General features: G+C 42.1%; 1 protein-coding gene across 3 annotated transcripts; it reads left to right on the top strand.

The window, feature by feature from the left end:
- The first annotated feature begins 305 nt into the window (after positions 1-305).
- Positions 306-11,807, top strand: LOC147424265 (protein PAM71-homolog, chloroplastic-like). 3 transcript variants are annotated; one of them, XM_086500916.1, is made up of 12 exons: positions 306-446; positions 556-692; positions 846-984; positions 7,839-8,022; positions 8,148-8,195; positions 8,516-8,612; positions 9,300-9,469; positions 9,556-9,618; positions 9,735-9,785; positions 9,857-9,961; positions 11,135-11,289; positions 11,518-11,807. In XM_086500916.1, exons 2-11 carry the CDS (start codon positions 572-574, stop codon positions 11,198-11,200), a joined length of 1,044 nt encoding a protein of 347 aa, XP_086357042.1. In that variant the 5' UTR covers positions 306-446; positions 556-571; the 3' UTR covers positions 11,201-11,289; positions 11,518-11,807. The 3 variants fall into 3 exon arrangements, with proteins under 3 accessions (XP_086357042.1, XP_086357043.1, XP_086357044.1); XM_086500917.1 differs by lacking the exons at positions 11,135-11,289; positions 11,518-11,807 and adding an exon at positions 10,091-10,220; XM_086500918.1 differs by lacking the exon at positions 306-446 and having other exon boundaries at positions 841-984.
- The last annotated feature ends 16,018 nt before the right edge of the window (positions 11,808-27,825 follow it).

Raw genomic sequence — 27,825 nt, 5'->3', positions numbered from 1 at the left:
CAAGCTGTGTGTGTTTCTCTGCAACCCTAATTCCAACAATATTAGTAGCCAATTCTTGCATTCCGTAATACCATCCACCAATAAATGGTCGTTAAAAGCGATTTTATTTATTGTTTAATTGGTATGTGGAGCCTTTACTAACTCAATCAACAATTGATGAATTCACTTGTTTTTGCATCTCCGAGGGCTACCTAGAGCTACAAATTAGCAGAACCTCGTGGAGAGGATGGTGAGTCATTTAACAGCTGCCAACAGTCGCAAAAAGTATTACGACTCGTGCAGCCGGGAGTCTGTCGAACACGTGGCCAAATCATATACGGATAGGCCATACACACACACACACGCACATTCTCTCGCAGGGTTTTGCGCAAACCCCCTCCCGGCGGGCGTCCCTCTCTCCTTCTCTCATCTCACTGAGGTTTGCGAAGAGCACGGGAACATAGCAGGCGAGTTCTCGTTGCAAATGCGTCTGTATTTGAGAGAGAGAGAGAGAGAGAGAGAGAGAGAGAGAGAGAGAGAGAGAGAGAGAGAATCCTGCCTTCCATTGTATTTCAGAGGAAGAGGGCACAAAATGACGGCCTTTTTGGTCTCTCGTTGTGGCCTTCATCAAGTGTCCTCTCCCTGCTTCCTCCCCAAAGTGACTTTCTCGGAGCGGGCTGTTCGCAAGCTCATATTTCCAGACTCTCAAGCACGTAGGGTCTCGCATTCTCAGTTCTTATTGGGCATTAGTTGTATGTGAAGGTGTTTTGTGTCTTCATTTTAATGAGGTCTGCTCTTGTTCAATCACACATGATGGACAATTTTGACTTTTGTATGTGCTTGTTCTTATTCCTTTGCAAGATCAGAAGGATTTAAACAAGGTTCAAGGTGGAGTCCGCTGTCCACAAGGTTAGTGCTTAGAGCTTCAAGTACAGATTTTGGAGCTGAAAGTCAGAACGATGATTCAAGAAAATTTCAGGTTGAGGAACTGTGGAATGATGACAAGTAAGCAATTTTTCTTGTTTTGAATCATTTTGAGTTGGAGCCTGCTCGGGTACCAAGCTTGGTTTTCGATGCAGAAGATATTTTCTTTTGGTTTACAACTTAATGGCTCTGCTGAATTTTTTATTTTCCTACATGAAAGTAGTTGAGGATGATAAACAAAATGTGCTATAATCTTTTCTACCTCGATGGAGCAACTTGCTTGGTATTGTGGCACTCCGGAAAAGTTTGTTGTCATTTGAGTACCAATAGCCTTATGGATGGCCGATCAGTAATAAGCCATCTTGTGAATCTTGTTTCTTGTGCTTATTTCTTCTCGTGTTAAAAAATTAGCTTCTTTTCAACACCGGGCATTTTCACTACTCTGGAGGCTTTCACTACAGTAGTGCACTTTGATGACTATCGCATTTTGGTCTGGGATCCTAGGGGGGTAAATGCTGATCTTGGATCAAAGAGGATAAGGGCTAAACGCTGATCCTGGATTGAAGAGATTAAGGACTGGGATCCTAACAGGCTAAATGCTGATCCTGGATTAAAGAGGTTAAGGGCTTCTAGCATGTTCAAGTCCCTGTGCTCTGCAAGGCTCTTTGAAAGGGTCATGGAATGATGAAAGGAGCACACGAGAGGAGAGAAGGGCAATATAACAAGGAGAGAATGAGAGAGACTGACCCAAGAGCAATATTTGATAATGATTCAAGCCTGGCATAACAACTAAAAATGAATAAATGGACTAAAATGCATATCCATGGCCATTGTATCCATCCAACCACGAGGTGCAACCTATAACATCCTCATTTGGTGATGACATATCTCCAACGCTTTCTCTTGAACACCAAATTGGTGGTCTAATCCTCGTGTGCTAAGGAGAATGTCAAAAATAGGGAAAATAGGTCTATGCACTGTAAAAATGCTACCGATGGGTTCTGACTGGAATGTGATGGTCATGCTGTGTGCAACCAGAGGATATGCATCTAATCTAAGTGTCTGGACATGCACGGTCTACGAACAGACTCATAAAAGTGCCAGATCACTTCCTATTCTAGACTGATTTGACTGAACTGAACCCTGGTTATGCTGTAGCTTGTCCACGGACACATAGGGTTGGATGTGTCACGTGACATCCCCTCCTTTTCAAAGTTAGGTACTGGTACTAAACTGTATGGCGTCGAGGGAGATCGCCAATAACATCCGGAATCCTGGAAAGGACTCTTCCCCGGCCCACTCTGATATGTGGATAGTGCGATACTTTAACTTCATAAAAGTCTGCAATGCCTTCCTTCTTTGGGCCGCGCCGAAAACGACAGTCTTTTGTGGCTCCTTCGATGCTTCATCTTCGTCGATAGTCATGCGTTACCTTCTTCAAGAATCTTCGAGGCTGAAAATTCTTGAAACCACTTCCAACACAAAAACATGAACATACCCATTCCATGTAAAGTGACTGGAAAAACTCGTCTTCTCTAAAGACTGTGCATGCAATGTAGATGAACATAGAGATGAAGTACCAAACCGTTCATCAAACACACGTAAACAATGGAGTCGAATCTTTTCTTACTGGTCTAAATCAATCAACTGTGGCAAATCATAATGGAAATGCCGATGCTTGATGCTCAATCCTTCATGTGCTCTTTCTATGACTGTGTCGTGCAAAGGAAGAAACATGGAATGTGACTTCCTTGAATGCATACTTTTCATCTTTTCATGAGTAATCCGTATACATCCGTGCTCATTGGTTCTTCTTGAGGGGGTTCCTTGGACCTAGGCTAGAGAGCCAAGATTGGTTCTTCCTGAGGGGGTTCTTTGGACATTGACTCGAAAGCCAAGATCGGTTCTTCTTGATTGATCGAATCTGAAACGAGGTTAGCTTCACTAGAGAAAGGATCAACTAACACATCATCCTTGTGAACAATCACAATATCTTCATGCAAATCATCATGCTCGTGAGAAATCACATCTTGATCATGCAAATCATCATGCTTGTCAAATTGTCATCCAAATCATCATGCTTATCATTATCATTCAAATCATCATGCTCATCATTATCATGCAATTCATCATGCTTATCATCCTGCAAATCCTGTGTATCAATTTGGAGAAACGAGACCGAGAGAGTCTCCTTCTCCTGAATCCGTTCAATTTTCGCCTGCACATTAGAAATGAGAGGTTAGGAATGAGCAACTTGCTCTCTACGAATGACAATGGGAGAGTCACTTTTGGCATTGAAAGTGAACGTATTTTCCGTCCAATCAATGAGAGGGTTATGCTCATGAAACCATTGAATGCCCAAAATTATATCACATCCTGAGAGAGGAGAGATAAAAAATTTTCTACGGAAAGTAGCTCGTTGAATTGTAAACAACACATCAACGCACTCTTTCGTGATGAGAGAGCCCGTATCGGGAGCGGAGCCAGAGACCTCGAGAGGAGATTTCTGACTAACCTCTAGGCGGGCTCTCTCAACAAGAGGGGGACTGATCACATCATGCATACTGCCTCGGTCAAACAATATGACAAAACGCTGCCCTGTCATATGACCGCAACATTTAATGAGAGACTCATCAATGGGAGGGTCAGGAGAAACTTGGGGCACACTCGTGTTATCATTGATTGCATTGACAGAGGAAGTGGGTTATGTGGATTCTTTAGATTCATTAGAGTCAAGCTTAGGATATGTTCTTTTTATGTGACCCGTAATGTGACAATGAAAACAACGACCTTCCTTAGAATAAGTGATTTGCTCTTCCGACATGATGTATCCTCCTAAAATTCCTTGTGCTACCTTTTCATCCGGAGTGAGCTTAGGTTTAGCAATTGTGTTAGCCTTACCCTTAGCCTTTAGGTTCATTGGAAGAGTTCTTTTCTGAGAGACTGTTGGAAGATTGGTTAGGAGAGTTACCGTTCTTACCATTCTTACCATTCTGAGGGTTCTGAGAAGTCTGAGAGGTACTTGTCGAAGTATTGTTCTCCTTGGGCTTTCCCTTGTTGTGCTTCATCTCTTGTGTGAGAGCAATTGCTACCGCCTTGTTGAGATCGATTAGATCGAGCACCTCCACATCATACTTGATATACTCGTCCAATCCGTAAAGGAATGCCTCGTGGCGCTCATTATCTGACTTGCGTAATTGGGTGCTAGCTGCAAAACACGATTAGAGAAAGACATAACTGGCATACCATTTTGCTTGAGACCGCGCCAATCTTCCTTCAATCGTTCGAGGTACTGAGGTGGCATAAACCGCACCTTGAGCTTGTCTTGGAAATCAGTCCAATTGAAGGGAAGGGGCGTGAATTCGTCGGCTTTCTCTAGGTGCGCGGCTAAGTGTGCCTCTTGCCATGTGTGGTACCAATTAATGGCATCACTGGCAAGGTACATAGCTGCCGTCAAAACCTTGCTATTTCCTGTCTTCTTAGTTGTCGCAAAATAAGCATTAAATTGATGCAACCAAGAATGAATAACTGTAGCATCCATCTTACCATCATACTTACTGAAAGTCAACTTCTCTGTGATTGGGTTGTTGGAGTCCGTATCTCGGCTTGCGCCACTTGAGGAACTACCAACATCTTTGGCTGGTTCAGACTTCGAGGCAAGAACCCGTCGAACCAATTCTTGAGTGCGGAGGTCCCGCTGAACCTCCCGATCGGCCCCCAAGGCCGCTCGTCTTGCTTCGGGCTTCCTCCTTCCGTTGTGCTTTTCTTTCTTTTCGTTCATCGCGCTCGCGTTCCAAGGCAATGCGAGTCGCTTCTTGTCATGCCATCATGTCCATCATTGATTTCACCAAGGCCTCCATAAGATTTGGTGCAATCTCGGGCGTAGATGGTGAAGGGGGAGGGTCAGGAAAACCTTCATGGTGAGGAAATTCTTCTTCACTACTTTCATGCCCATCACCTCCATGCGAAGTATCCATTCCGCTTTGGGTGATGACCATGCACTGTGATCTTTGGTTCTTAAGTTCACGAGGAACTTGGGTTCTTGTGGGTCTTGGGTTCTTGGGTTCTTGGGGGTCTTGAGTTCTTGAGGTTCTTGAGGGTCTTGAGGTTCTTCTTTCGCTTGCAATCTGTGTTAGAGAAGGATCTTCTCTTCACCCGAGTTCTGCTCTTTTCCGCGGGCGCACCCCTTGGCGGTCTTGCTCTCACGCCAAGGTTGCTTTTTCCCACCTCACGTCGATTGGCCGGCCTCTAAGTGCACGGTCCGCTCTCAATGAGTGAAAAGAGGCACAAGGGGAGGTTGGACAAGCCCTTCTTTCTTGGGTTTCCTGTCACTCTTCAAAACACGATCAGGAATCGACACGCCCAAGTGAACTTGGGTTCGTGCGACCTCAACAAGCAAAAAAAAATTCTGTGGTTCTTTCCTTGAGTGATACAGAACACTGCCAAAGCTTTGATACCAATGTAAGGTGCAGCGGAATGAATGTTTGAACTTTGCTCAAGATGAGTGCTCCGAACTGTGCTCAAGGTTCCCTTTACTTACGGAAGGGAGAGCCTTCCGTCCCTTTAGTGAGAGAGTGCAATGGACACAAACAAAGTGAATGGACACTGTGAATGGAAGTGCATGAGACTGAGAGATAGAGAAGAGAATACGACACCAGAGACGTTGTAAAACCCTCCTCCGAAGGCCCCACTATCTATGGCGAGAGCGGTCTACTTATGATTGCACAAATCTCTACAATTCTTGGACTTGCCGACGATAAGGACGACGACTAGACGGGCTGAAATCTGATAATGCTAATGGCTGAAATCTGCAAATCTTTATCTGTTGAATTCTGACTCTGTGTCGGTGACGACGGCGATGCAACGACCATGCACTGAAAACGCATATGCTGAAATCTGCGTTTTCAGGGCTGAATCTGCAAACTGTGTTGGATCTGACCGTGCGGTGAGGATTTGCTGCAGGAAGGTGAGGTCTGCGAGGTTCGGGACTTGTTCTGCAATGTCTAAGGGCTGAAAACTGAAAACGCTGATGCCTCTTGGTGTTCCGTCGCGGTGAAATTGCAAAACGCTATGCTGATGCAAAAACGCTAGGGCTGAAAATGGTCCTTCTACTGCTGGTTGTCCTGCAAGTGCAAAACGCTAGGCTTCTTGATTGGTCTTGCTGCTGCCGGGGCTGATCTGCTGCGCAACTAACGCCAGGCTGCATGTAGATGAAAACGCTAGGTCCTTGCAGATGCAAAAACGCTAGCCTTGCTGATGTGGGGGGGTCTTGCTGAGAAGTTGCCTGTTGAGTTGTGCTCCTGCTGCCTCTTCTGCCAGAAAGTGCTAGCGCTAGGTTTCTATTTATACAAACTTACTCAATTTTCCCTACCTACTTTCCAACAAAAGTCACTTAAAAATAATAAGTGAAAAATTGTCAAAAATAGGGAAAATAGGTCTATGCACTGTAAAGATGCTACTGATGGGATCTGACTGGAATCTAATAGTCATGCTATGTGCAACCAGAGGATATGCATCTAATCTAAGTGTTTGGACATGCACGGTCTGCGAACAGACTCACAAAAGCGCCATATCACTTCTTGTTCTAGACTGATTTGACTGAATTGAACCCTGGTCATGCTGTAGCTTGTCCACAGACATATAGGGTTGGATGTGACACATGACAGAACAGAGCCACTGAGCTTGGAGAGCTAGATGCCCACGTCTACGAGGGCGACCACGACATTGACGGAGGCTCCATCAGAGGGTCAGGATTATTATAGCACGATATGGGAGACACCCAATACAACTATTTAGAGAAGCGGACATTGACGAAGCTTTTCATGGATGGATGCAATACTTTCTTGGACAACGCCCGATGCCAAGCATCCTTGGGCTTTGACGATGATGATGATGATTTAGTCTGACGATTGTAGTCTTTTAGTTTGAGTCTTTTTTAGTCTTTCACTTTACTTCAGTTTATTTTTGTATCCAGACATTGGATTAGACCCACAACGATTGTATCAATTTGGCCTCATAGGTCATTTTGGCCTTTTGAAGACGTTTAATATAACATTTTATTTCATTTCATCTTTCTCATTCTCAGATGCCCCGTCTCTTTCTACCTCAGTGATCTCTCTTCTCCAGAGGTGCCTTGTTCATGTGTTTGGCATTGCTGGTGTTCTAGATCGGAATTGAGCTGTCCACCGGATCACGAACAAGTTCTTGTCGTCATTGCATCTTCCTCTGCCACCTTTGACACAACCATGAGATGCAACCTAGGGTGCCACCATCTAGTGGTGATATATCTCCAACAGGGCCCAACAGTAGTGGAACAACATGTAACATCTTCAAGAGTACCTCTTGTTGCATTTCTTGCAATATTTAGGTTCAACTGTGGACAAGTGTACATAGGCTCCTTGCACAATATTCCACAATCTCTTTGCAATCAATCATAATGCATGGCACATGGTCACAATTTGTAGTTGGTCCCATCAAACTTATCCTCCTCAGTAGCAGCCAATATATGGAACACATCATTGTCAGCCATGACCATTGACTGTGCTTGATAAAAGCTGCTTATATGAAGGGAAAATTGACTAGAACCACCATGTACTTTAGCACAATTCAAAGAAGACTGTGCGACGCAGGCACTGCAAAACAGATTCACAGAAACTGGATATTTGCAGAAATGGATACCGAAATGAGCCAAGCACAAAAATCTGACTACAACAGAAGGATTCTGAGACAAATTAGAATATTTTCTTTCTTTGAGGGTAGCAATTGTTGGACATCATGTGTGGTTCATGACCATGATAATGAGAATCAAGTTAGAGGTAGGTTTGTAAGTGCTATTGTGTGATTCTATATGTGTTTGCTTTTTCTTTCATTGTGCAGACTTGTTCTGTATGTGCTTTGTTTTATTCACCTCCTTGTTTACACTTCTGCTATGACAGGAATAAGCAGAAACGTCTTTTAGAGTTGATAGTAGCCGTGGCTGCAGTAATTGGTGTTGCAATCTTAGCCGCTGTCGCTGTGACATGGGCTAGTGGAGGACCGACTGCTTTTGTGGATGCCGTGGCCAAATCAGGATTTGCAGCTGCCTTTGCTCTAATTTTTGTGTCTGAGATTGGAGACAAAGTCGGTGCTTGTTCATGATTAGAAGTTTATTTGCCACTAATGTTTCTCTCTTGCAGTGCAGATGACTGCAAGGTGATGTAAAAGCACATGATTTGTATGCTCATATTCTGTATGTATGCCTGCAGACTTTCTTCATTGCTGCGTTGCTTGCAATGAGACATGCCAAAAGTCTGGTGAGTGATGGTTTAACCCTTAAAGGGCTTAGTTTTCATTTATTACATTGACATAGTTTGTGTGTGTGTGTGTGTTTAGATTTACTTTGTTTCAGGTTTATATGAAAGTAGTTGTCCCATACTTATCTTCACGCTGGTATTAAGCAGCCAATGAAATCAATTAAAGTTGGAAATTTGTTGTTCTGTAAATTGAATTATGATGCACTCGTAAATCATGCAGTTTTATCATACTCTTGCAGCCTGAAGTTTGACTTGACTCCAGTACTGTGGGGAGAGTAATTTGTCTGATTGATGTATTGCCATGTTCATGCTTGGTGCAGGTGCTTTTAGGTTCATCGGCTGCTTTAGCCTTGATGACCATAATTTCAGTTGCAATTGGAAGAATGTTTCAAGCAGTACCAGCACAGCTAAAGACAAGTATAACATCTTTATCTGATGTGCCTTGAACATCGCCCCAAGTAAAGAATTGATGCTTGTTGTCATATTTAATTTCACTGTAGAATAGGTTAGCTTGAAGAGTGCAGGAATTTGAGTCTTAAGATTTACAGACTACGAAATGCCATTGTTTTAAGGGTTTCTTTGGCTGCTTTTGGCTATATTGAATTAGTCAATCAAGGAAGTACTCTCAACTATGTCACGACTGTTGTCACTAGGGGGTAATCAAACGTCTACTTTACAAGTAGTGAGTGCAATTTTCTGCTTAAAATTGCTGAAAATGAAATGGGACAGCTCAGGGACTATTATTAATTGAGTATCCTGCTTCTTGTATCTCTGTGTGAGAAATGTTTGTAAGGAATCTGGATGCAGTTGATGTTTGTGCATGCTAACCAGCCTAAGAGGACAAAGTTTGGTTTGGTTTGGAGGAGGTGTGTGAAATCATTACCCTTTTTGTGAAGTTCAAGTTCCCTGCTGGTTAATTCTTTGAAGTGTACTAGCTTTTATCGAATTTTACTTTTTCTATTGTTAGGTATATAAAATTGTCTCCCTTTCTGTTGATATAGTTCACACGTAATCTGTAAAGCAGACTTAGTTTTCTGTTTTCCTTGTCCCCGTCTAGTATTCCTTCGGTGAAGCTTAGAAAGCTTGTAATTCTACTTGCCACAGCTCTTCCTATTGGTGAATATGCTGCAGTGGCTCTTCTAGTGTTTTTTGGATTGAAATCATTAAAGAATGCATGGGATATGCCCCCTGCACCTTCCAACAACGACACAAGCAAACAGTCACTTGAAATCAGTGAGCTCAGTGAAGCAGAGGAAGTTATCAAGAAGTCCGAGGTATGATGAGTATCTCTAATTGAGCAACACGATTGAAGAACATTTAGCCTTGACAAGTTCTCCGATTGTATGTGTGCGTATCGCAGGTTAATAAATCAAGCACACCTTTTGAGGTTTTCGGGGAGACTTTTAGTCTGGTGTTTTTGGCTGTGAGTAATATATCTTAGTCTTTTACATGCTTGTGAACTTTGGCTGGCAATGTGGTATAATTTGTGAAATCCTCATGTGTGAAGGGAGTTAACAAGCTCTGATGTGATGATTGCAGGAGTGGGGAGACAGGTCTATGCTTGCAACAATAGCTCTTGGTGCTGCACAGGTAGTGTCTGGCAGTTTAGCATAGCACTCCTACATTTTTATAGGTTTTGATCTACCTTTTTGCCCTTGCAGGCTCCTGTAGGTGTTGCGACTGGTGCAATAGCAGGACACGTCATTGCTACGGGGCTTGCTGTTGTTGGTGGGGCATTCCTAGCACAGTATATTTCAGAGAAAATGGTAAGTACACATCGAAACTGTGTTATTCTATGGAACCAGTTTGACGTTTGATTTTAGGAAACATATCAAGGGTGCTTTGTGTGGTGGCGGCTGCTGGGTTACTCTGGATATGCTGTGTTCTTGAGACAGGTGTTCTGAGCATCTTTGGGAGACGAGATGTTTTTAGGTTGTAATTCGACGAGTCTTGAACTCAAGACCTATTACCTAAGAGGGAACTCAGATAACCAATCTACGACACTCGGGGCTTAGAAAGGTTATTCGAGTTTCCTCTTTTCATTTACACACACACCCACACCCACACCCACACATGCACGCTTGGGTCAGAACCTTAAAGAGGGCTTTTAAGGGACGAGTGCTAGGATTGTGAAACTTCCGACTTCCATAACGTTCGCATGTTCTCACAGTAAAGAGGGGCACATCAGTGCTTTTTAATGATGGTCATATTACTTCGTTCCTCTTCAGTAATTCTCACTGGGAGTTAATGTGAATCACTGATAATCCATTCCCCGGATTACATGAAAATGCCACCATACTCCCATAAAGTGGACATTGGTGTTGAAAAAAAGCTTCTTGTAGCTTGGCCAAGTAAAGCTTTGTTCACACACAAAACAAGGTGAAAAGTCACAATGGCATACATAAGAGGATAAGAAAGAGTGTGTGACCCACTACTTTTTTTTTTTTCGACACACCATAGGGCCCACAGGGGGAGGTGCTTATCCCTTCCAAATATTAGCCATGTTACATGTGACCCACTACTTAGGCTCCCTCTTTATTATAATAGGAAAACAAATATCCACTCTCTCTCACATGAGCTACATATATATGACAATAAATGCCCCTCTTTAAAAAAAAGGTGTGCAATCATTAGTTTGCAAATTATGCCCCTCTTACAAGAAAAAGGAAGAAAAAAGGCTTGCGACTAGTAGTTTGCAACATGGCACTAAGTGACAAGCTTTATCCAACTGTTTACAATTGCTCCCATGAACTCCATGGTCACTAAGGCCTTCCGTAGGCCAAAAAAATTGAGACCTCATCTTTTAACGCTAGATAGAGGACGAGTATAGCAAAGGAGAGTGAGTGTATGGGGTTAATCACCTTGCACTTCTTGCGAAGTTCTCATCAAACAGGTGTTTCATTAAGAGGAGTGATTTTTTGATTTTAAATGGTTTGCAGGTCAGCTATATTGGTGGGTTTCTGTTTCTGGCTTTTGCTGCCGCAACTCTTCTCGGAGTTTTTTAAAATTTTGTAGACTGCCTGTCCATCAATCCTCACGCTTGGTTATGGTGTCCGATTTTCTTTTTGAGCTTTCAAATGGAGAGCAAAGACAGGTCAGTTTTCAGAGGGTTAAGATACTAATCTGTATGTGTGTGTATGTATAAATGTGTGTGTGTGTGTGTACGTATGTATGGATATGTATATATATGTCGTGTGTGTGCGGGCGTGTGTGTGTGTATACATATATATATATATATATTATGTTCTGGTTTTGTTGTGAATTCAGGAGTTACTCTGAATGCAGTTGTTTTTGAACACTCCATGTGGATTTTTTCCTGCAGAATGCATCTAAGCAGCACGTGTTACCTTAATTGACCAACCCATTGACGATTGATTAATCCTCGAATTCAAATCAATTTGATGGAATGTTGGAGAAAACAGGAGATCCGCTGTCCTTAAGCCAAAATTTTTAAACACACCCTTGTATTATTTAGAATTCATCAGTATTTATATGTAACATGTGACAACTGCAAAGAGAAATCGATAGAAAGGCATTGAGGCTCTATTTTTCATTTCCGGATTGAGCATGTAATGTTAGATGCAATTTGTAAATTCATGGCACCTTCTCTCATTTTCTATTTTGCATTTTCGACTTCTGAAAGTTTTTCTTTTATAGTGCCCACAAGCTACTATAAGACGATACTGATGCTTAGGACAGAGAAGGTTGGGAGATACTACTTGTACATGCCGTTTCACCTATGCTTCTCTTCAGGTGTTTTAAAAAGCATGTTTAGATGCATGGGAAAGGCACCCTTGAATTGGTTGGTTTCTAAAGCAATGCATCATAGTGTACATAATTTTGAAAGTGTATGGGGTTTATCGCTGGCGCGTTTGTATCGTAAAGTCATATAGTACGGCCAAAGAGTATGTCGTCATTGTACGACAGGGGCATTCGTGCACCGCATGGAAATTTCCATGCCCGTCATAAACATAGCTTTTGTAAAGATATTTTCAAATGGGAGTGAGGAGAAGGAAAATTTTCTTCCCCTCTATTATTTGCCTGTGTATATGCAAAGTCCACACTTAAGCATGTGTGCAGTGCCCTTGAAGAGAAAGATAGAAGTCAATCAAGTTATCGGCAAAAGAGAAGAGAACATATGAATTGAGTGTTAATCACAGTCTCATCTCTGCTTGTCAATCACTTCGTAATCATCATAGGCACACTAGTAGAGAAAAGTCTGCAAACTATCAATGACCAAAGACCATTTGCATTGAACCTGACTTGCAAGCCACCATTTTCCTAATAGAAGCAAACTTACTGCTCTTGCGTGAGAATGAAGTAAGTGGTTTGCAAATCAGTGTTCTGGCTTTGCTTCTTTCTATGCACGTGTGGATTTTCCTCTCTTTGCTTGCCTTCCAATCTCTATAGCAATTCATTGACAAGTATGTTTCATGAATCATTGTCAAATTGTTCAATGGGGTATTTATGCTCTTTTCATCACCATATACACCACCGAAGTGGCCACCTTACCGAGTGGGACTAGCTCAAGCTTACTTGAAACTCCTTGTATAAATCATGTTTCTATAAAACATGGTCAAATTGTTTAATGGGAAGTTTATGCCCTTCTCTATCACCACAAGCTAGTCAAAGGTTAGTTGAAACACTTGGGTCATGTGCCACATGATCATATCTTCACTGTGTCATCCATGAGCATAGAATTCTTGAAAATTATTGTTTGGGAATCCCTTTTATGATGAAAATGTATCCTTCACCAACATGATGAGCTCAAGGAGAATAGTCATCACACTGTTGTAAAAGACTAATATTGAGAGAATTTACATTTTCATTTAAAGAAACTATAGCCTTTGAAAAATTATTACAATCCTAATAGACATCATACTCTTGGAAAAAATGCAAATTATTGGTCAGTCCATTGCCTGCCTGTTGCAAAAATATGTGTGTGGCACATGCCGGAATATGTGCAGGTTTAGAGGAGGTGGATGTCGTGCTATGGTACGTGTGTGATGTGAAAATAAAAATATCTACCTTTTGATGTTTATGTGTGGGAACAAATGCTACAATGTACATAGTGTGATATATGCGGAACCAAATGTCATGGTTGCAGGCGTGTACATACCTTCTCGGGCAAGTGCGGTCGGGGACTGGCACCGTTGCATGTTTTATCACATTAAAGCATGGCTAATTTTCTTTAGGAATGTACAAATGTCGATCGCTTCGAAGTGGCACGCTCATTTTACCTAGAAAATTCAATGTGGACGATCTTGGCAAAAAATAGTAGGTTTCAAGCGCGGACATAAAAGACGTGTCCAAAGTGCTTATAGAGTGGGAAAACGAGATTCAACATGAAATTTGAGCTAAAAGGGATTTTTTCTCAAAAATAGGGATTTTTTTCAGCTTGTTTGGACATTTTACGAACAAAAAGAGGTATTTTTTTTCTTCAAAAAAGGGCTAAAAATGGCCATAGAATGGTAAAAAATAGCCTTAAAACAACAAAAAATGGCTCAACATGCCACATCAACAACGATGCCATCATTGCTCAAGTTGAGAGGGAAGTTTTAGAGCAAAGAATGGGCTCATTTGGGCATATAAGCAAGGAGATACAGGCATTACAATCTAGGGTGCTAGTGCAATCCCGTGCTGCTTCCACTACATGACGAGGATGTGAGGCCTCCAATTAGGGTTTCCCCTCCTCAAATAACTACTTGGCCAATTCCAATGAAGTTTTGAAGCTTCCATGGAATGCTCACGACGAAGAATCGAAGTGTCAATTTAGGGTGTTAAAACAGGTCGAAAGAGCACTGCATCTGTGCAATTGGGAGCGAGGCTACACCTAATCTTCATACACACAAGAGTTTTGAGTTAACCTTGGTTCTTTTTCAAAGTGTACCTTTCATGGCTGGAGCTTTGTTATTTTTTAAATGTGTTTTAGCTTCAAATCATCTACGCCTTGCTTGATTTTGCTACGAATCCTCACAATCAGAGGCCCGACGCTTTCCTAGTCGCATTGTGCACTTCTTGACAACGTATGCCACCATAATGCTCTGAATGATTCGCAGGTGAACATGCAGAGGCCAAGTAGAAAGCTTTCACTAATGCAACAAGCATTGCATAACCCGTTCGAGTTTTTGAGTGTGTGTGACATTCTCCAGCTGGATATCTCAAAACACCTAGTGATCACATTTGGAGAATCAATCTTACGTGGCCATAATAGACCATGTCAATCGCAGGAACGTAAGTGGTAGAAGCTTTGATTTACAAAAGTTGACTTTAAGATTAGTCACAATCCCAAACAATTCCAAAGCTTCCATAATCACTTGGACATCACTCTGCTGGTTGCGAGGCATAAACAATGAGTCATCGGCATAAGCCTGCCCAATAAAGATATGACCCGAGGGTAGCTGCAAACCATGAAGACGCTCCGCAGAGGTCAAGTGATCAAGATACATCAACAAGGGGTGAGTGGCAATAGCATACATGAAAGCACTAAAGGGGCAACCTTACCTAACCATGTTAATTCACCTTTCAGGATCCCTAAACACGTACTACAAGCATATAAGAAATTTAGGACCAAACCCTAGACACCTCATCGTGGTAGAAATAAAGTCCCATTGCACAGTGTCAAAGGCCTTTTCAATATCAACTTGCATGACCAACACATCTTGCTGTGTGTACTTAACGTACTCGATGCCAATCATAACATTAGCCAAATTATCCATGATTTGACGACGCGGAATGAAACCATATTGAGCCCGATGAAGTCTCACAAACAGATGGTCCTTAATTCGATGCACCAACACTTTAGCCAATATCTTGTAAACCACTGGCATCAAAGTAATGGGCCGCCAATGAAATAATTGCACACAAAGCGCTTGCTTAGGCAACAATTTAAGTAAACCTTCTTTCCATGATAGCGGCAATCCCATGCTTCAATTATCATGAAAAGTAGGGCCTGTTTAAGAGCATCCCAAAAGGAGAGGAAAAATTCCACAGTAAGTCTGTCCCAGTTGGGAGATTGCCAATGGCCTAGTGCAAGCAGTGTGCGATTCAGAATCAGTAAAAGGATCCTCTAGGCATTGTACATCTTGCGAAGATAGGTTCGGACAACATAAGAAAGCAACAACCGACGCGCATGGCAAATAATCGAAGATGGCCGAGAAGGAGCAGCAAGGACATGTCGATAATGTGAAACCATAGCATCAACAAGTTTGTGCTTCAAAGAAGTCCAAGCACCCGAGGGAAGCATAACCTGCTTAATTGATTGTGAGACCCTTATATGATGCAGATGCTTAAAAAGTTGCTTCAAAGCACATCCTTTATCCATAAAATCTTGTTGACGGGCACGTGTCTGCCACTTAGCAATTTTTCGCTTATCATTTAGTTGAATCACATGAGCTTCACATAGCTGCCATTTCAAATTTAGACAGGGGGTGCAAATTCACCAATTTTTACACTTGTTGACAAGCATGTTTCGCGTCAACAACATCCCCCCGAGTGCATCGCATATAATGCGTGCCATAGTCACAAATAACACTTTGCATCCTCATGATAAAGCAATACATTGCAGCATCCAGATCAATATGCATGTGAGTTAGCAACGACGAAATAATATTGGCAATCATATCTTGAAAAAACTCAAGAGTAGAATAGGGATTGTTGACATGCAGCAAACGTTGCCTAGGAAGCGGCCGATCACAGAGAGACTACCCAAAGTACAAAGACAACAAAATAAGATAATGATCTGATAACTGCAAGGGCGTAATCTATCCTTAAGTCACATACAAATTCTTCATACTGTTGTCCATTAAGAAAGTACCAATGATCCAACCGTGCTCGATAAGAAGAATGAGCAACATGTTGAAAGGTAAATCCAGAGACATTTGGATGCAAACAACACCATAAATCAATCATCTGAGCAGAGGCAAGGAGATGGTCCCATTGTTGCTGTTCCGCAAGTAACATTTGCAAATGACCTGTGGTGCTGTCATTCGTGCCAGGGTAATTATTAAAATCTCCACATAGGATTGCATTGGAGGTCCAAGGGTGAGACAAAATCTCTCGCCATAAATGAGCTCTTTGCCCAGGGGCTGTATATGCATAAACACCTCCAAATTCATATACTTGGCCATTCAAAAAACATTGTACAACCATCCACCTGCCATGTGGATCGTTATGCAACAAAAAAGGCTTAAGATCATGAAGAACTAGCATCGATACACCCGAAAAATCTTGCAAGCCAGTGTACGCAATCCAATAACCGGCAAAATAAGAACATTGACTAGCAAGCTCGTGTTGATTATTCTCTTGCAAAACAACTATGTCTGCCCTCCATGTATGTACATAGTGCCAGGTCAGTCGTCATCATTTAATGTGACTCTTCATTAGGAGTCATATGTACAAGAGACAACAAACATAGGGATCAAGGAGAGGTGCCCATATACACGTCTCTATCCACTACATCCATACGAGAACCCATCCTTTGCGTCAATGCAGGAAACAAATCCACAGGATTTACATGTGGGGTGGAAGTCTCACCAAGGAGAACATCTTTGTAAGAGTGCATCACTTTTTCCCGTGCATCAATCAACTTGCGATTGTCATTACAAGGAAGTTTCTTAAACGATGCATTCTTATTCACATTAAGATGGGGAACATAATTACTGGAAGAGAGTGGTGTGCGAATATGACTTGGCCTGACAATTGTGAAGCTTTGGTTTCTCTTTAATCAACAATGTTGCTTTGACGTTTGATGGTGTGCGAAGTTCTATTCTCATGAAGAGATTAGAAGGAAGACCATCGGTGGATTAGAGTCCAGGCTTCTAGTGTGAGCTTCATCTTACGGTGGTGTCTGTTGGAATAAGCTTTTAGCTGACACTCATAGTGAGAACAATCCTTAAAAAGCCAAGCATGCAACACCATTATCCCACTATTATGTGCATAGTCACACTTTGCCCATGGAACCCTATAGCCTCACACATGCTACACATTTCATAAGCACATGCTACACACTTGATAGCCACATGATCCTTGTGGTATTTCACTTGGCTCTTTCCCATTACCGTATGTGGCACATATCCATCCACTCATTGATTCCATTTCTCCACCTTGAACCTACATAAAGTCACTATCCAAAGCTTGTATGCTCTCTCAAAACTACAATTAATCAAACAAGTTATCATTTTTACATTGTGTATTGAGCTCTCTCTCCAATGTACCGATTATCTATTGCTATGATGTTTACACAACCATGAATACCACAATGGTTTATCCCATGTAGCCCTTACAATTAACTCCTTCTCTATACTATAACTCTCTCTTTTTCTCTCCACTTCTTGAATGCACACTTATTCATGCTTATCCTCTCCTATCTGCAAAGTTTCTCTTTCTCTCTACTTCCTCTCTCCAGCAACCTCGTCTTGTATATTTTCTCTCTCTATCTACCCACTTACTACAAAACACACACACACACACACACACACACACACACACACACACACACACACACACACACACACACACACACACACACACACACACACACACACACACACACACACGCACACACACACACACACACACACACACACACACACACACAAGATCCTCTTCAATGTGCTTTGTCTCTCCCCCTAGTTCACTCTGTCCTTTTCTCTCTGACGCCGTCTACTGTATGTAATTCTCTCTCTCTCTTCCTGACCCTACATACTCTGTCTTTCTCTAATCTACATCTCCTTTCATATCAGGAAGCGCCTCCAAGACACCCTCCTTGGCTGCCTTGGATTACCCCACTACCCATGACGACTGCCCTTTTCTACAAGCAACACCGCTTCCTTCATACATGGCATTTCAAGTTTGCCAATAATCACGCTTCATGCATTAAATTTTTTTTAAAAAAATTATCACTCCTTTCATAGGATCCATTCACACACACTCTCATGTGAAGAAACCTTATAAACGTCATTAGGAACAATTCCTCAAGACCTCAAAGATCTATCCATCAGAGTCTTAAACTCAAGACTTCTTACTCAAGTGGAATGCAACTAGCCATTTTATCAAACTGAAGTGATAGCAATGTTATTCTTGTTTTCTCTTCTTTTTTGGATATGCAACCTTCAACTCCCATTTGTGAAAATCCAAAAATCATGAATTTTAACCAATTAAGATTGCAAAATCCTGCTAACCTACATGCTTGACTAGGAAATACTAACAACAAAAAGGAATTGAGGCACCTATGGAGTCTTATTGATTATGCACTTTATGCCCCCATAAAGTACAAAAGTATGAGAATCACATCCTACTTGAGTGCTCAGCTTTTGATCACATTAGAGCTTGCTTTTTCCACATTTTTGGCCATGAGCTTTTCCTACGCACACTCTCTCCTAACCACAATGAGGACTCTCTATTTTGGCACTCGTTTTCACAATTCTTGAGCATTGAAAGTCACTTATCAGCTCCATACACCCCACATGATATGTTTCTTTTGGTCTCGTAGGTCATATTTGACCTTTAAGGACGATAATGAAATCTCTCACATGTGTCCATTAACCAGCCCTAGTTGTTGCTATCCCTTCACAGGTGTTCATTAACTAGTAACTCTCTCCTTAATTCTCCAATGTGAGCTATTACACCTACACCTCATCTCTCTCCACCTTTGTGTGATGATCATGTCTTCACCATAGCTTTACCCTTCTTCCCTTTCCCGTGCCTCGGCTTCCACTTTTCGTTGGCTCCACATCCCACCACCTCTGCTACCCCTTCGTCGGTTGTGGTTTTGCCTCGTTTGCACTGTTGGAATTAGGGTTGCAGGAAAACACACACAACTTGGAGAAGACGAAGGAAGGTCAAGGCACACAACAGAGAGTGTATTACGTAGTGTGCAATGAAAAGATAGATAGCCCTAGAGTGATGGGCGTATATACAATGCACGGGGAAAAAACCTCCTAAAGAGGGGGTCCTAGTGTGTTCACACACATCACTACCACATGTATATGGTAACAAATCCCCACTGGAGTGATGCGGTGAACGAGATCTGGCACATGAGTAAAGGGTAGTGCCATGCCGTGAGGACATGATCAGTCCACAAAGGGGAGTAAGCCAAAGCTTTGCGGAAAGCTTCAAACTTCTCACGAGACAATGCCTTTGTGAAAAGATCTGCAAGGTTGTCCTATGTTGGCACATAAGCCAAGCTGATCTCTCCTGCTGCTGAGAGCCTCTCCCTGACATAGTGGTAATGCACCTCAATGTGCTTTGTGCGAGAATGAAAAACTGGATTTCACGCAACTGCCAATGCGCTTTGACTATCAGTGTAAATAGTGTTGGCAGTGTCCTGTCTAGCACCCAAACCAACCATAGGGCGTATAAGCCATACACACTTAACCGTAGCTGTGAAGACTGCCTTGTACTCAGCCTCACAACTCAAAGTGTCCACAGTAGGTTGCTTCTTGCTCAACCATGATATACATGAACTGCTAAGCATGAAACAAAAACCACTTGTGGACACTCACGTGTCAAAACAACCAACCCAATCTGAGTCCGAAAAAGCATGTAAGTCTGGCAGAAATGGTCCCCCCTTGGAATAAAACAAGCCAAGATGTAAAGTGCCACTAAGGTAGTGAAAAATCCTCTTGACAGCCTGCCAACCCTTAGACCCTGGGCTATGCATAAATCTGCTGACCTATGAGATTGCAAACTGAATATCTGGCCTCGTGTTGCATACATAAATGAGGCATCCAACAACAGTCTGGTAAAGAGTGACACAGCAGGATCGCCAGCATCATGTAGACTCAACTTCAAACCTATTTCCATGGGAGTGGCAATAGGTTTGCAATCCTCAAGTCCAAACTTACATAGCAATGTCTCTATGTAACTTTTCTGACACAAGGCAATACCACCATCACACTGCTTAAACTGTATACCCAAGTAATGATGCAACAACCCCAAATCTTTCATCTTGAAAGTAGCATTCAAATCAGCCTTAAATTCAGCAATATGTCTCTCATTTGGTCTACTGATCAGCAAATCATCTACATAAAGAACCACAATGAGAAGTACATCACCCTCACACTTTACATACAATGTGGTTTCTGCTGGACTGTTACGAAAGCCTTGTTTGACCAAATGAGTGTCAGCTTTCTCATACCAAGCATGAGGAGATTGCTTCAACCCATACAAAGCCTTCTTACATCTGCACACTTTGTCCTCTCGTCCTTTCTTCACAAAATCGCGAGGCTGTGTTACATAAACTTCCTCAAATATGTCACCATTCAAGAAAGCAGTAACAATGTCTGATTGATGTACATCCCAATTGAAATGAGTTGCCAATGCACATAGAAAATGCACAGTAGTCATACAACAAGTGGGAGAAAAAGTCTCTTCATAATCTATGCCTTTTTGCTGTGCATAACCCTTTGCAACAAGTCGAGCGTTATGGCGATCGATCTCACCATCCGGCTTGCATTTCAACTTGTAAACACACTTCGTACCAATGGCCTTTTTGCTAGGAGGCAAATCACATAAAGTCCATGTGTCATTTTCTATAAGTGCATCATATTATGATTGCATGGCAGCCATCCAATTTTCTGAATTCTGTGTTTCATCAAAAGACAGAGATTCCTCAACATCATGTAAGCTAGACACAGCCAAAGCATAACAATCTGATGCATAAGATGCATGGCGAGAGCTTGAATGAGTACAACTAGACAAAGGTGCATCCAATTTACTGTCACCTAATGTATGCACCAGCCACTTTGGCATACCTCTAGCCTGCTCATTTTTAGCCCTTTCCTCATCAAGTACATCATGTACATCTGCATCAGTAATAGGCTGATCTGTAACATTTTTGAAAACCCCCATAGGCAGTACATTTGCCTCATTGGAATTTACATTTGAACTTCCACCACTGAAAAGAGGCAACAAAGTGTCATAAATGTCCTATGAGCTTACATTACTGCCTCTAGTACATGACAACAAGGGCTGAACAGAATCTTCCACAAACACTACATCTCGTGAAACTAGAATACACTTTGTTTGAAAATGATACAACCTGTAACCTTTGCTTTCAGCACTATAACCAATAAAAATACATTTGACAGCCTTATCATCCAAATTTCTGCGCTATGTTTGTGGCACCAAAGCATATGCCAAACAACCAAAACCACGCATGTGCTCAATAGAAGGCTTTCTATCATGCCATGCTTCATATAGAGTAATAGACTCCAAAGCTTTCGTAGGACACCTGTTAAGTACATAAGTGGCACACACGATGGCCTCAAGCCAAAAAGAATGTGGCAAAGCTTGACTTTTGACCATACATCGTGCCATTTCCGTAAGTGACCTGTTTTTCCTCTCATCAACACCATTTTGTTGAGGTGTATAAGGCACTGTACATTGGTGGTTTATCCCACGACTAGCGAGAAATGCATTAAATTCATGAGACATATACTCCCCCCCTCGATCGGAATGGAGGGTGCCCATAGTACATTTCGAGGCATTTTCAGCCATATCCAGAAATTGTTTGAAGCACATAAAAACTTCGGACTTCGCTTTAAGCGGAAATACCCATGCATGCATGGAGTAATCATCAATGAAAGTCACGAAGTAAAGGTAATTGCCCAAGGACGGAGTTTGCATGGGTCCACAAACATCACTATGCACAAGCTGCAACTTGCATGTGGCCCTAACTGAACCATCCGTTCGAAACTTTGAACGCTGCATCTTACCCAAAATATAGCCTTCAAAAACATGTTTGACAGGTGCTCCAAGAGCGGCAAATGTTGGGTATGCAAGCCCGGTAATGGTGTCTTAGCCTATGGGAATACCCTCATAAATCATGTAGGGAAAAGTTTGTTAAAGGTTGAGTTTTGCATGGCAAGAAAAACCCTTTATATTGTAAGGCTCCTACACAAGAATATTATCAATCATAGTGTTTTTTAAAGCCTGCTGAGTACCGAATTCTCTCTCTCTCTCTCTCTTCTCTCTCTCTCTCTCTCTCTCTCTCTCTCTCTCTCTCTCTCTCTCTCTCTCTTTCTCGTTCTGCTGAACCTACTGCATCTCGCCATAAAACCCCATCGACTGTATCCTCCATAGCTTGGCAACCCCAACATATGGTATCAGAGCCATAGGCTTAGTGATCTGGCGCTAGTAAGGTAGGGCAGTCGCAGCAACATATTGAAACGCTGCAGGGCAGTAACACTTCTCAAGAGGTTGTGGACAAGTGAGCAAAGCCATGTTGGTTGATTGTGGCAAGGCAAGGCATTTCGAGACGCTGCAGCATGCACATGCAAAGTCGGAGGTGCTGAGGTCTTGATTTACAGAGCCGCAACTGCGCAACCACAAGTGAGGAGAAGCTTGGCGCTCAGACAAGCAAAGCTGAGGCAATGTGGTTGGCAAACACAGCATATCAAAACGCTTCCTGCGTAGACCTCTTGACGGCAAGCAACGAACAGCCCGTAAGCTTCTTTGCCATTGCTCTGTTCGTCTGCAACAAAAAAAAAATCGTCTCTACTGGGTTTTTTTTTTTCCCACTTTCTTGTAAAGTAGCCAACCTAATTAACCCCTTCAATCAAGAGGGTCTTCACACCTCTTACAATCGGTCAAGCTTGTGAAACTGGCATATTTTAGCATCTGACAGTAAGTGTACTAAAAGCATGTCAAGGCTTAATGACAAGAACGCTTTCCGTAATAAGAAAAATTTCAGCATCTTCAAAAGTTGATTCAAAGACCACTAAAGCCATGCGACCGCTATTCATCAATGATAACAAGGCTTGAACATACACAACTACCCAAAGCTTTACATCGGATAAGTATGCCATATATGGACAAACTTAGTGGCTTTTCTTGTCAATCGAATACAGCTAGCGATGAGGCAAAGTGATGCTGAACATGAAGATCTACCCCAAACACTCGGTACCTCAACACAGATTTTTCAAACCCTGTTTTTTATTTGCTTAGTGTCATAGATTCATTATGGTTATGTCTATTGTCAAAACAATCGTACAAAGCTTTGTGTTAGCCTTTAATTTGTCAGTTATTTCCATGTAGTCGATTTTTGTACAGGGTTATAGACACTACCACAAATACAAGTGGTAAGACCACCCTTTGTTGTTTGGTCGGGTTCTGGTATGTCTCACAGTGATGGTTGTTTGAGGGAAGTACACACACACACGCCTATGCTATAGTCTAGGGGGGGGACTTCTACTCATGGTTTTAGGTGATTGGACTCTGCCATGGTTTGTATCAAGTCCATAGTCAGTGGTTTGGGCTTGAGGGGGGGGGGGGGGTTGTTGGGTATGCAAGCCCGGTAATGGTGTCTTAGCCTGTGGGAATACCCTCATAAAGCATGCAGGGAAAATTTTGTTAAAGGTTGAGTTTTGCATGGCAAGAAAAACCCTTTATATTGTAAGGCTCCTACACAAGAATATTATCAATCATAGTGTTTTTTAAAGCTTGCTGAGTACCGAATTCTCTCTCTCTCTCTCTCTCTCTCTCTCTCTCTCTCTCTCTCTCTCTCTCTCTCTCTTTCTCTCTCGTTCTACTGAACCTACTGCATCTCGCCATGAACCCCCATCAACTGCATCCTCCATAGCTTGGCAACCCCAACAGCAAAGAAGCAACCATATAGATTTTTGCGAACACATCCAACTGACAAAATTCAGATGATTAAAACGTGCATGCCAAAGTTTTGCATATGAAATAGCCCTTGAATCTGCAACTGCATTTGCAAAATTTTTTCCACACTTGTCATACAAAGTGAGCTTATATAGCCCACGACACAAAAGGCCAGATGCAACAATTTCTTCACCAAAACTGAGATCATGAACTGTACATCTGTCATCCACAAATTTGACTAGAAGTCAAAGTCTAGCAAGTGCGGATATGGACAAAAGATTCTTCCTGATCCCAGGTTCATAAAGTGCATCAACAAGTGTGAAAGAATTGCCATTTGCAGCAGTAAGCACAATCTTTCCAACTCCCTGAACCGGATAAGAGGCATTGTTGGCACAAGTGATTGAATTCCCATGAGGGACAAACTCGAGAGAGGTGAACAATTCATGATGTGAGGTAATGTGCTTTGTAGCACCACTATCGAAATACCACACATGCGAATCTGCTGACATGCATGCATCATGGACAACAGGATTGTAAGTGCACTCTACACTAGAAGCCCATTCTGCATCAATATCAGCATCACAGTCTCCTTTCACAGAAGACTCAACAATGGCTGCATTTGTAGTGGAACCAGCATTTGCAGTGGAACCACCCTCTTTCTTCTTAGCCTCTTTGACCTTCAACTTAGGACACTGCTTGATCAAGTGATAATTAGCTTTATAATAATGGCAACGCATCTTCTTTTTTTCCTTATCACCAGAATTTCTAGACGAATTGTTGCCAGTAGAAGCATTAGGAACATGTGATTTTCCACTCGCAGAAGAACCATAAGAAGTGGCTGCCTTGCTGTTACCACCCTTTCTTTGAGAAGCAATAAAATCCTGTTCAGCTGCATGCTGTCTAGTCCTGTTTTTTCTGAAAAGTGACTTTGCAACAACAATGTGCACAATGCATCAAACTTTAGAACTTCAGGATTTCCTTGGGTCATAAGTCTCCAAGTACTAGCAAAAGTTTAGTAAGAATTTGGTACGGCATCAAGAACAGTCTACACAAGGGAACTGTCTGAAAAGACTTCACCTACAAAAATAAGTTGCTCATTGATATCCTTGACACCAGCAAGGAAAGTGTCGATATCATCTTCCTCATGCATAATCTTTGACTCCAGCTCTTTACGCAGCAATGCAATTTTTGCCTCATCATGGCTTGTACGTTTGAGAATAATAATGGGTTCGATAGATTTTCATAGCCATTGACGATACGGTCAGGTTATTTGTTATATCTATAAGGTATCGATTCCAATATTTTTCTTGTGCTTTCCTAATAATTCCAGCCAAAAGTAAGATATCTTGATCCAAATATTTGATTATTTCTGAGTTTTTCTCTTTAATATTAAACTCATTCAGTTCTTCGTTGTATAAAGACCAACCAGAATATCCCAACCCTGTTTTGCAGATTTTGCTGAGCGAATGTGAGGAGTAATGGTGCGCTTCATAGACAACACAATCAATGCATGAGCCTGCGCATCCTTTATATCCCAACGAGCTTGTTTTGCTGGAAAAACAACTCTAATAGCAGCAAGACCTGCTACATCCTCAACATCGCCTACATCCTCAGAACCAGCACGTACATCAATGCCTTGCACAATATTCCAGACGCCCTTTGACACAAGAACATGTTGCATCATGTAAGCCCGCATAGGGTAATTGTCCCCATCCAATCTCTCCTTTGCAGCAAACATCTTGAACACATCTATGTTGTTGTCATCCATGGAAAATGCCTGCACACCTGCTGATGTGAAAATTGCCCAAAATGAGGAGAAATTGAGTGAGACCAGCACGTGCTATATAACACAACCCGCAGTAGACTATATGGGACCTATTTTGTAGAATTTGGCATTGACAATTTTTTTTTTCACAAAATGATGAAATTGCCTGTGTATATGGCTGTAGTAGAAACGGAGGCCGAAATGAGTCCGAATAAAAAATCTGAGCAGACTAGACTCTACGAGCTTTCCCAAAATTTTTGTCGACCTGTGAACACTCACCAAAGCTCACTGAAATCGGAGAAAATGAGCAAGCGTGTGCTGGAGCTGCTCGCGACTAAGCCTGGGAGGATGCAACCTGCTCTGATACCAATTGTTGAAATTAGGGTTGCAGGAAAGCGCACACAGCTTGGAGAAGATGAAGGAAGCTCAACAGAGAGTGTATTACTTAGTGTGCAATGAAAAGATAGATAGCCCTAGAGTGATGGGCGTATATACAATGCACGGAGGAAAAACCTCCTAAAGAGGGAAAAAATGCCCCTGCGGTGTGTTCACACACATCACTACCACATGTATATGGTAACATTCACCTCCTCTCTCACCTAAGTGAGAAATGGTATTCTTGTTGCCAGTTGCACTACCCTATCCTCCCCTACCCGATGCACCTTGTCAGTTTGAGGACCTGACAAAAGTTGCTACCACCATTGCAAGTCACACATGGTTCCTACTCCAACCCACTGTTCACAACATTGATGAGCCCACATAAAGGCATGCACTATGTGAACTGTAGCATGCATACACGATCCTAGAATTACGTGAAATCCACTATCCCCCATAATCCTTCCCCTAAAATAGAGTGTTTGAGAACACAACTATGACTCCCCCAAGAATAGAATTTAGGGATCATGGAAATGACCTATGTGGTCACATTGTGAGAGCAATGTCTAAACAAAAGATTATGGACTCAATGAATTAGATGCTCTCTCTCTCTCTCTCTCTCTCTCTCTCTCTCTCTCTCACACACACACACACACACACACACACACACACACACACACACACACACACACACACACACACACACACACACATGCACACACTTTTTTGTGTGTAAATCTTTGGGAATAATTTACAAGTGGGAAACCTCAAGGCGAGGAAAAACCACAAAAAAGATCAAATACAATAGCTTGAACACAAAAGTGTTCATCATCGAAAAAGGACTAAACACATTCATAAGAAAGCTGATACATGTTTGAAGTGATATCACCGGCCTCCCAGGCAAAGCACAAAGATTGCCTAAGGAAAAGCTTGAAAAATTGAAAGTAAGCATGAGAGAACAATCAGCTATTGCACTGACGCCACAAAGTCTGGAAAGCCCAAAATTTGATCCACATCAGGAAAATTGCAAATCATTGTAAGGAGGGTGGGAGAATGCCAAAAGCCCAAAACCATTTGTGGAAAACCACAGAGGGGAATCGAAGTCGCATACTAGCTTCTATACAATGAAGAAATCCTTGAGAAATGCAACAATCCCAAAGAGGCGACTGATAGTCTCTTCCGCAACTGAGCAACGAACACAACGAGAGGAGAAAATGTGACGTGCACTAAGCAAGGAGCCCACTGGGAGCACGCCAAGCAAACATCACCAAAGAAACCATCACTCCTTCAAAGGTAATTGGCACTTCGAAAGGGCAGAAAGTGCTTTATTCCACCAAGTAGAAGGCTTATGCATTGACCATAATGCATTACAATGATCAGCAATCCTTGGATGGGGTAGAAGAAGAGCATAAACCTTGATATAGACATGGCTTGAAAGGGCATATCTCAGAGACACCAATCATTCATGCAATCCCCAACGAGTAAAGGTGGAACATGCAAAAACTAAGCCAGCATGTGCTGAATGTCTCTCCAAAACTGACGGTAGCATACCCAATCCTCACACACACACACACACACACACACACACACACACACACACACACACACACACACACACACACACACACACACACACACACACATTTTTGGCATGTAATATTAAGGGGATGGTTAAGTGTTAATGGAGTCAGTTTACAATGCATGGAGGCTTAAATTGAAGCTTAGTTTAAGGGCATTGATCAAAATCAAGGTAGTATAATTGAAGCCCAAAAATAATATAAATTTGATGAAGGGAAAAAAAGAGATAAAACACACTAGAAAAGGGAAGATTTCTAAGTTAATTTGCACACAATGATAATGGTCAATCATTCACAATCTTAATGA

This window comes from Adiantum capillus-veneris, chromosome 26 (assembly GCF_014529385.1).
Source record: "Adiantum capillus-veneris isolate H3 chromosome 26, ASM1452938v2, whole genome shotgun sequence".
NCBI classification, from domain to species: domain Eukaryota; kingdom Viridiplantae; phylum Streptophyta; class Polypodiopsida; order Polypodiales; family Pteridaceae; genus Adiantum; species Adiantum capillus-veneris.
This window is presented reverse-complemented; position numbering and strand designations above follow the sequence as displayed.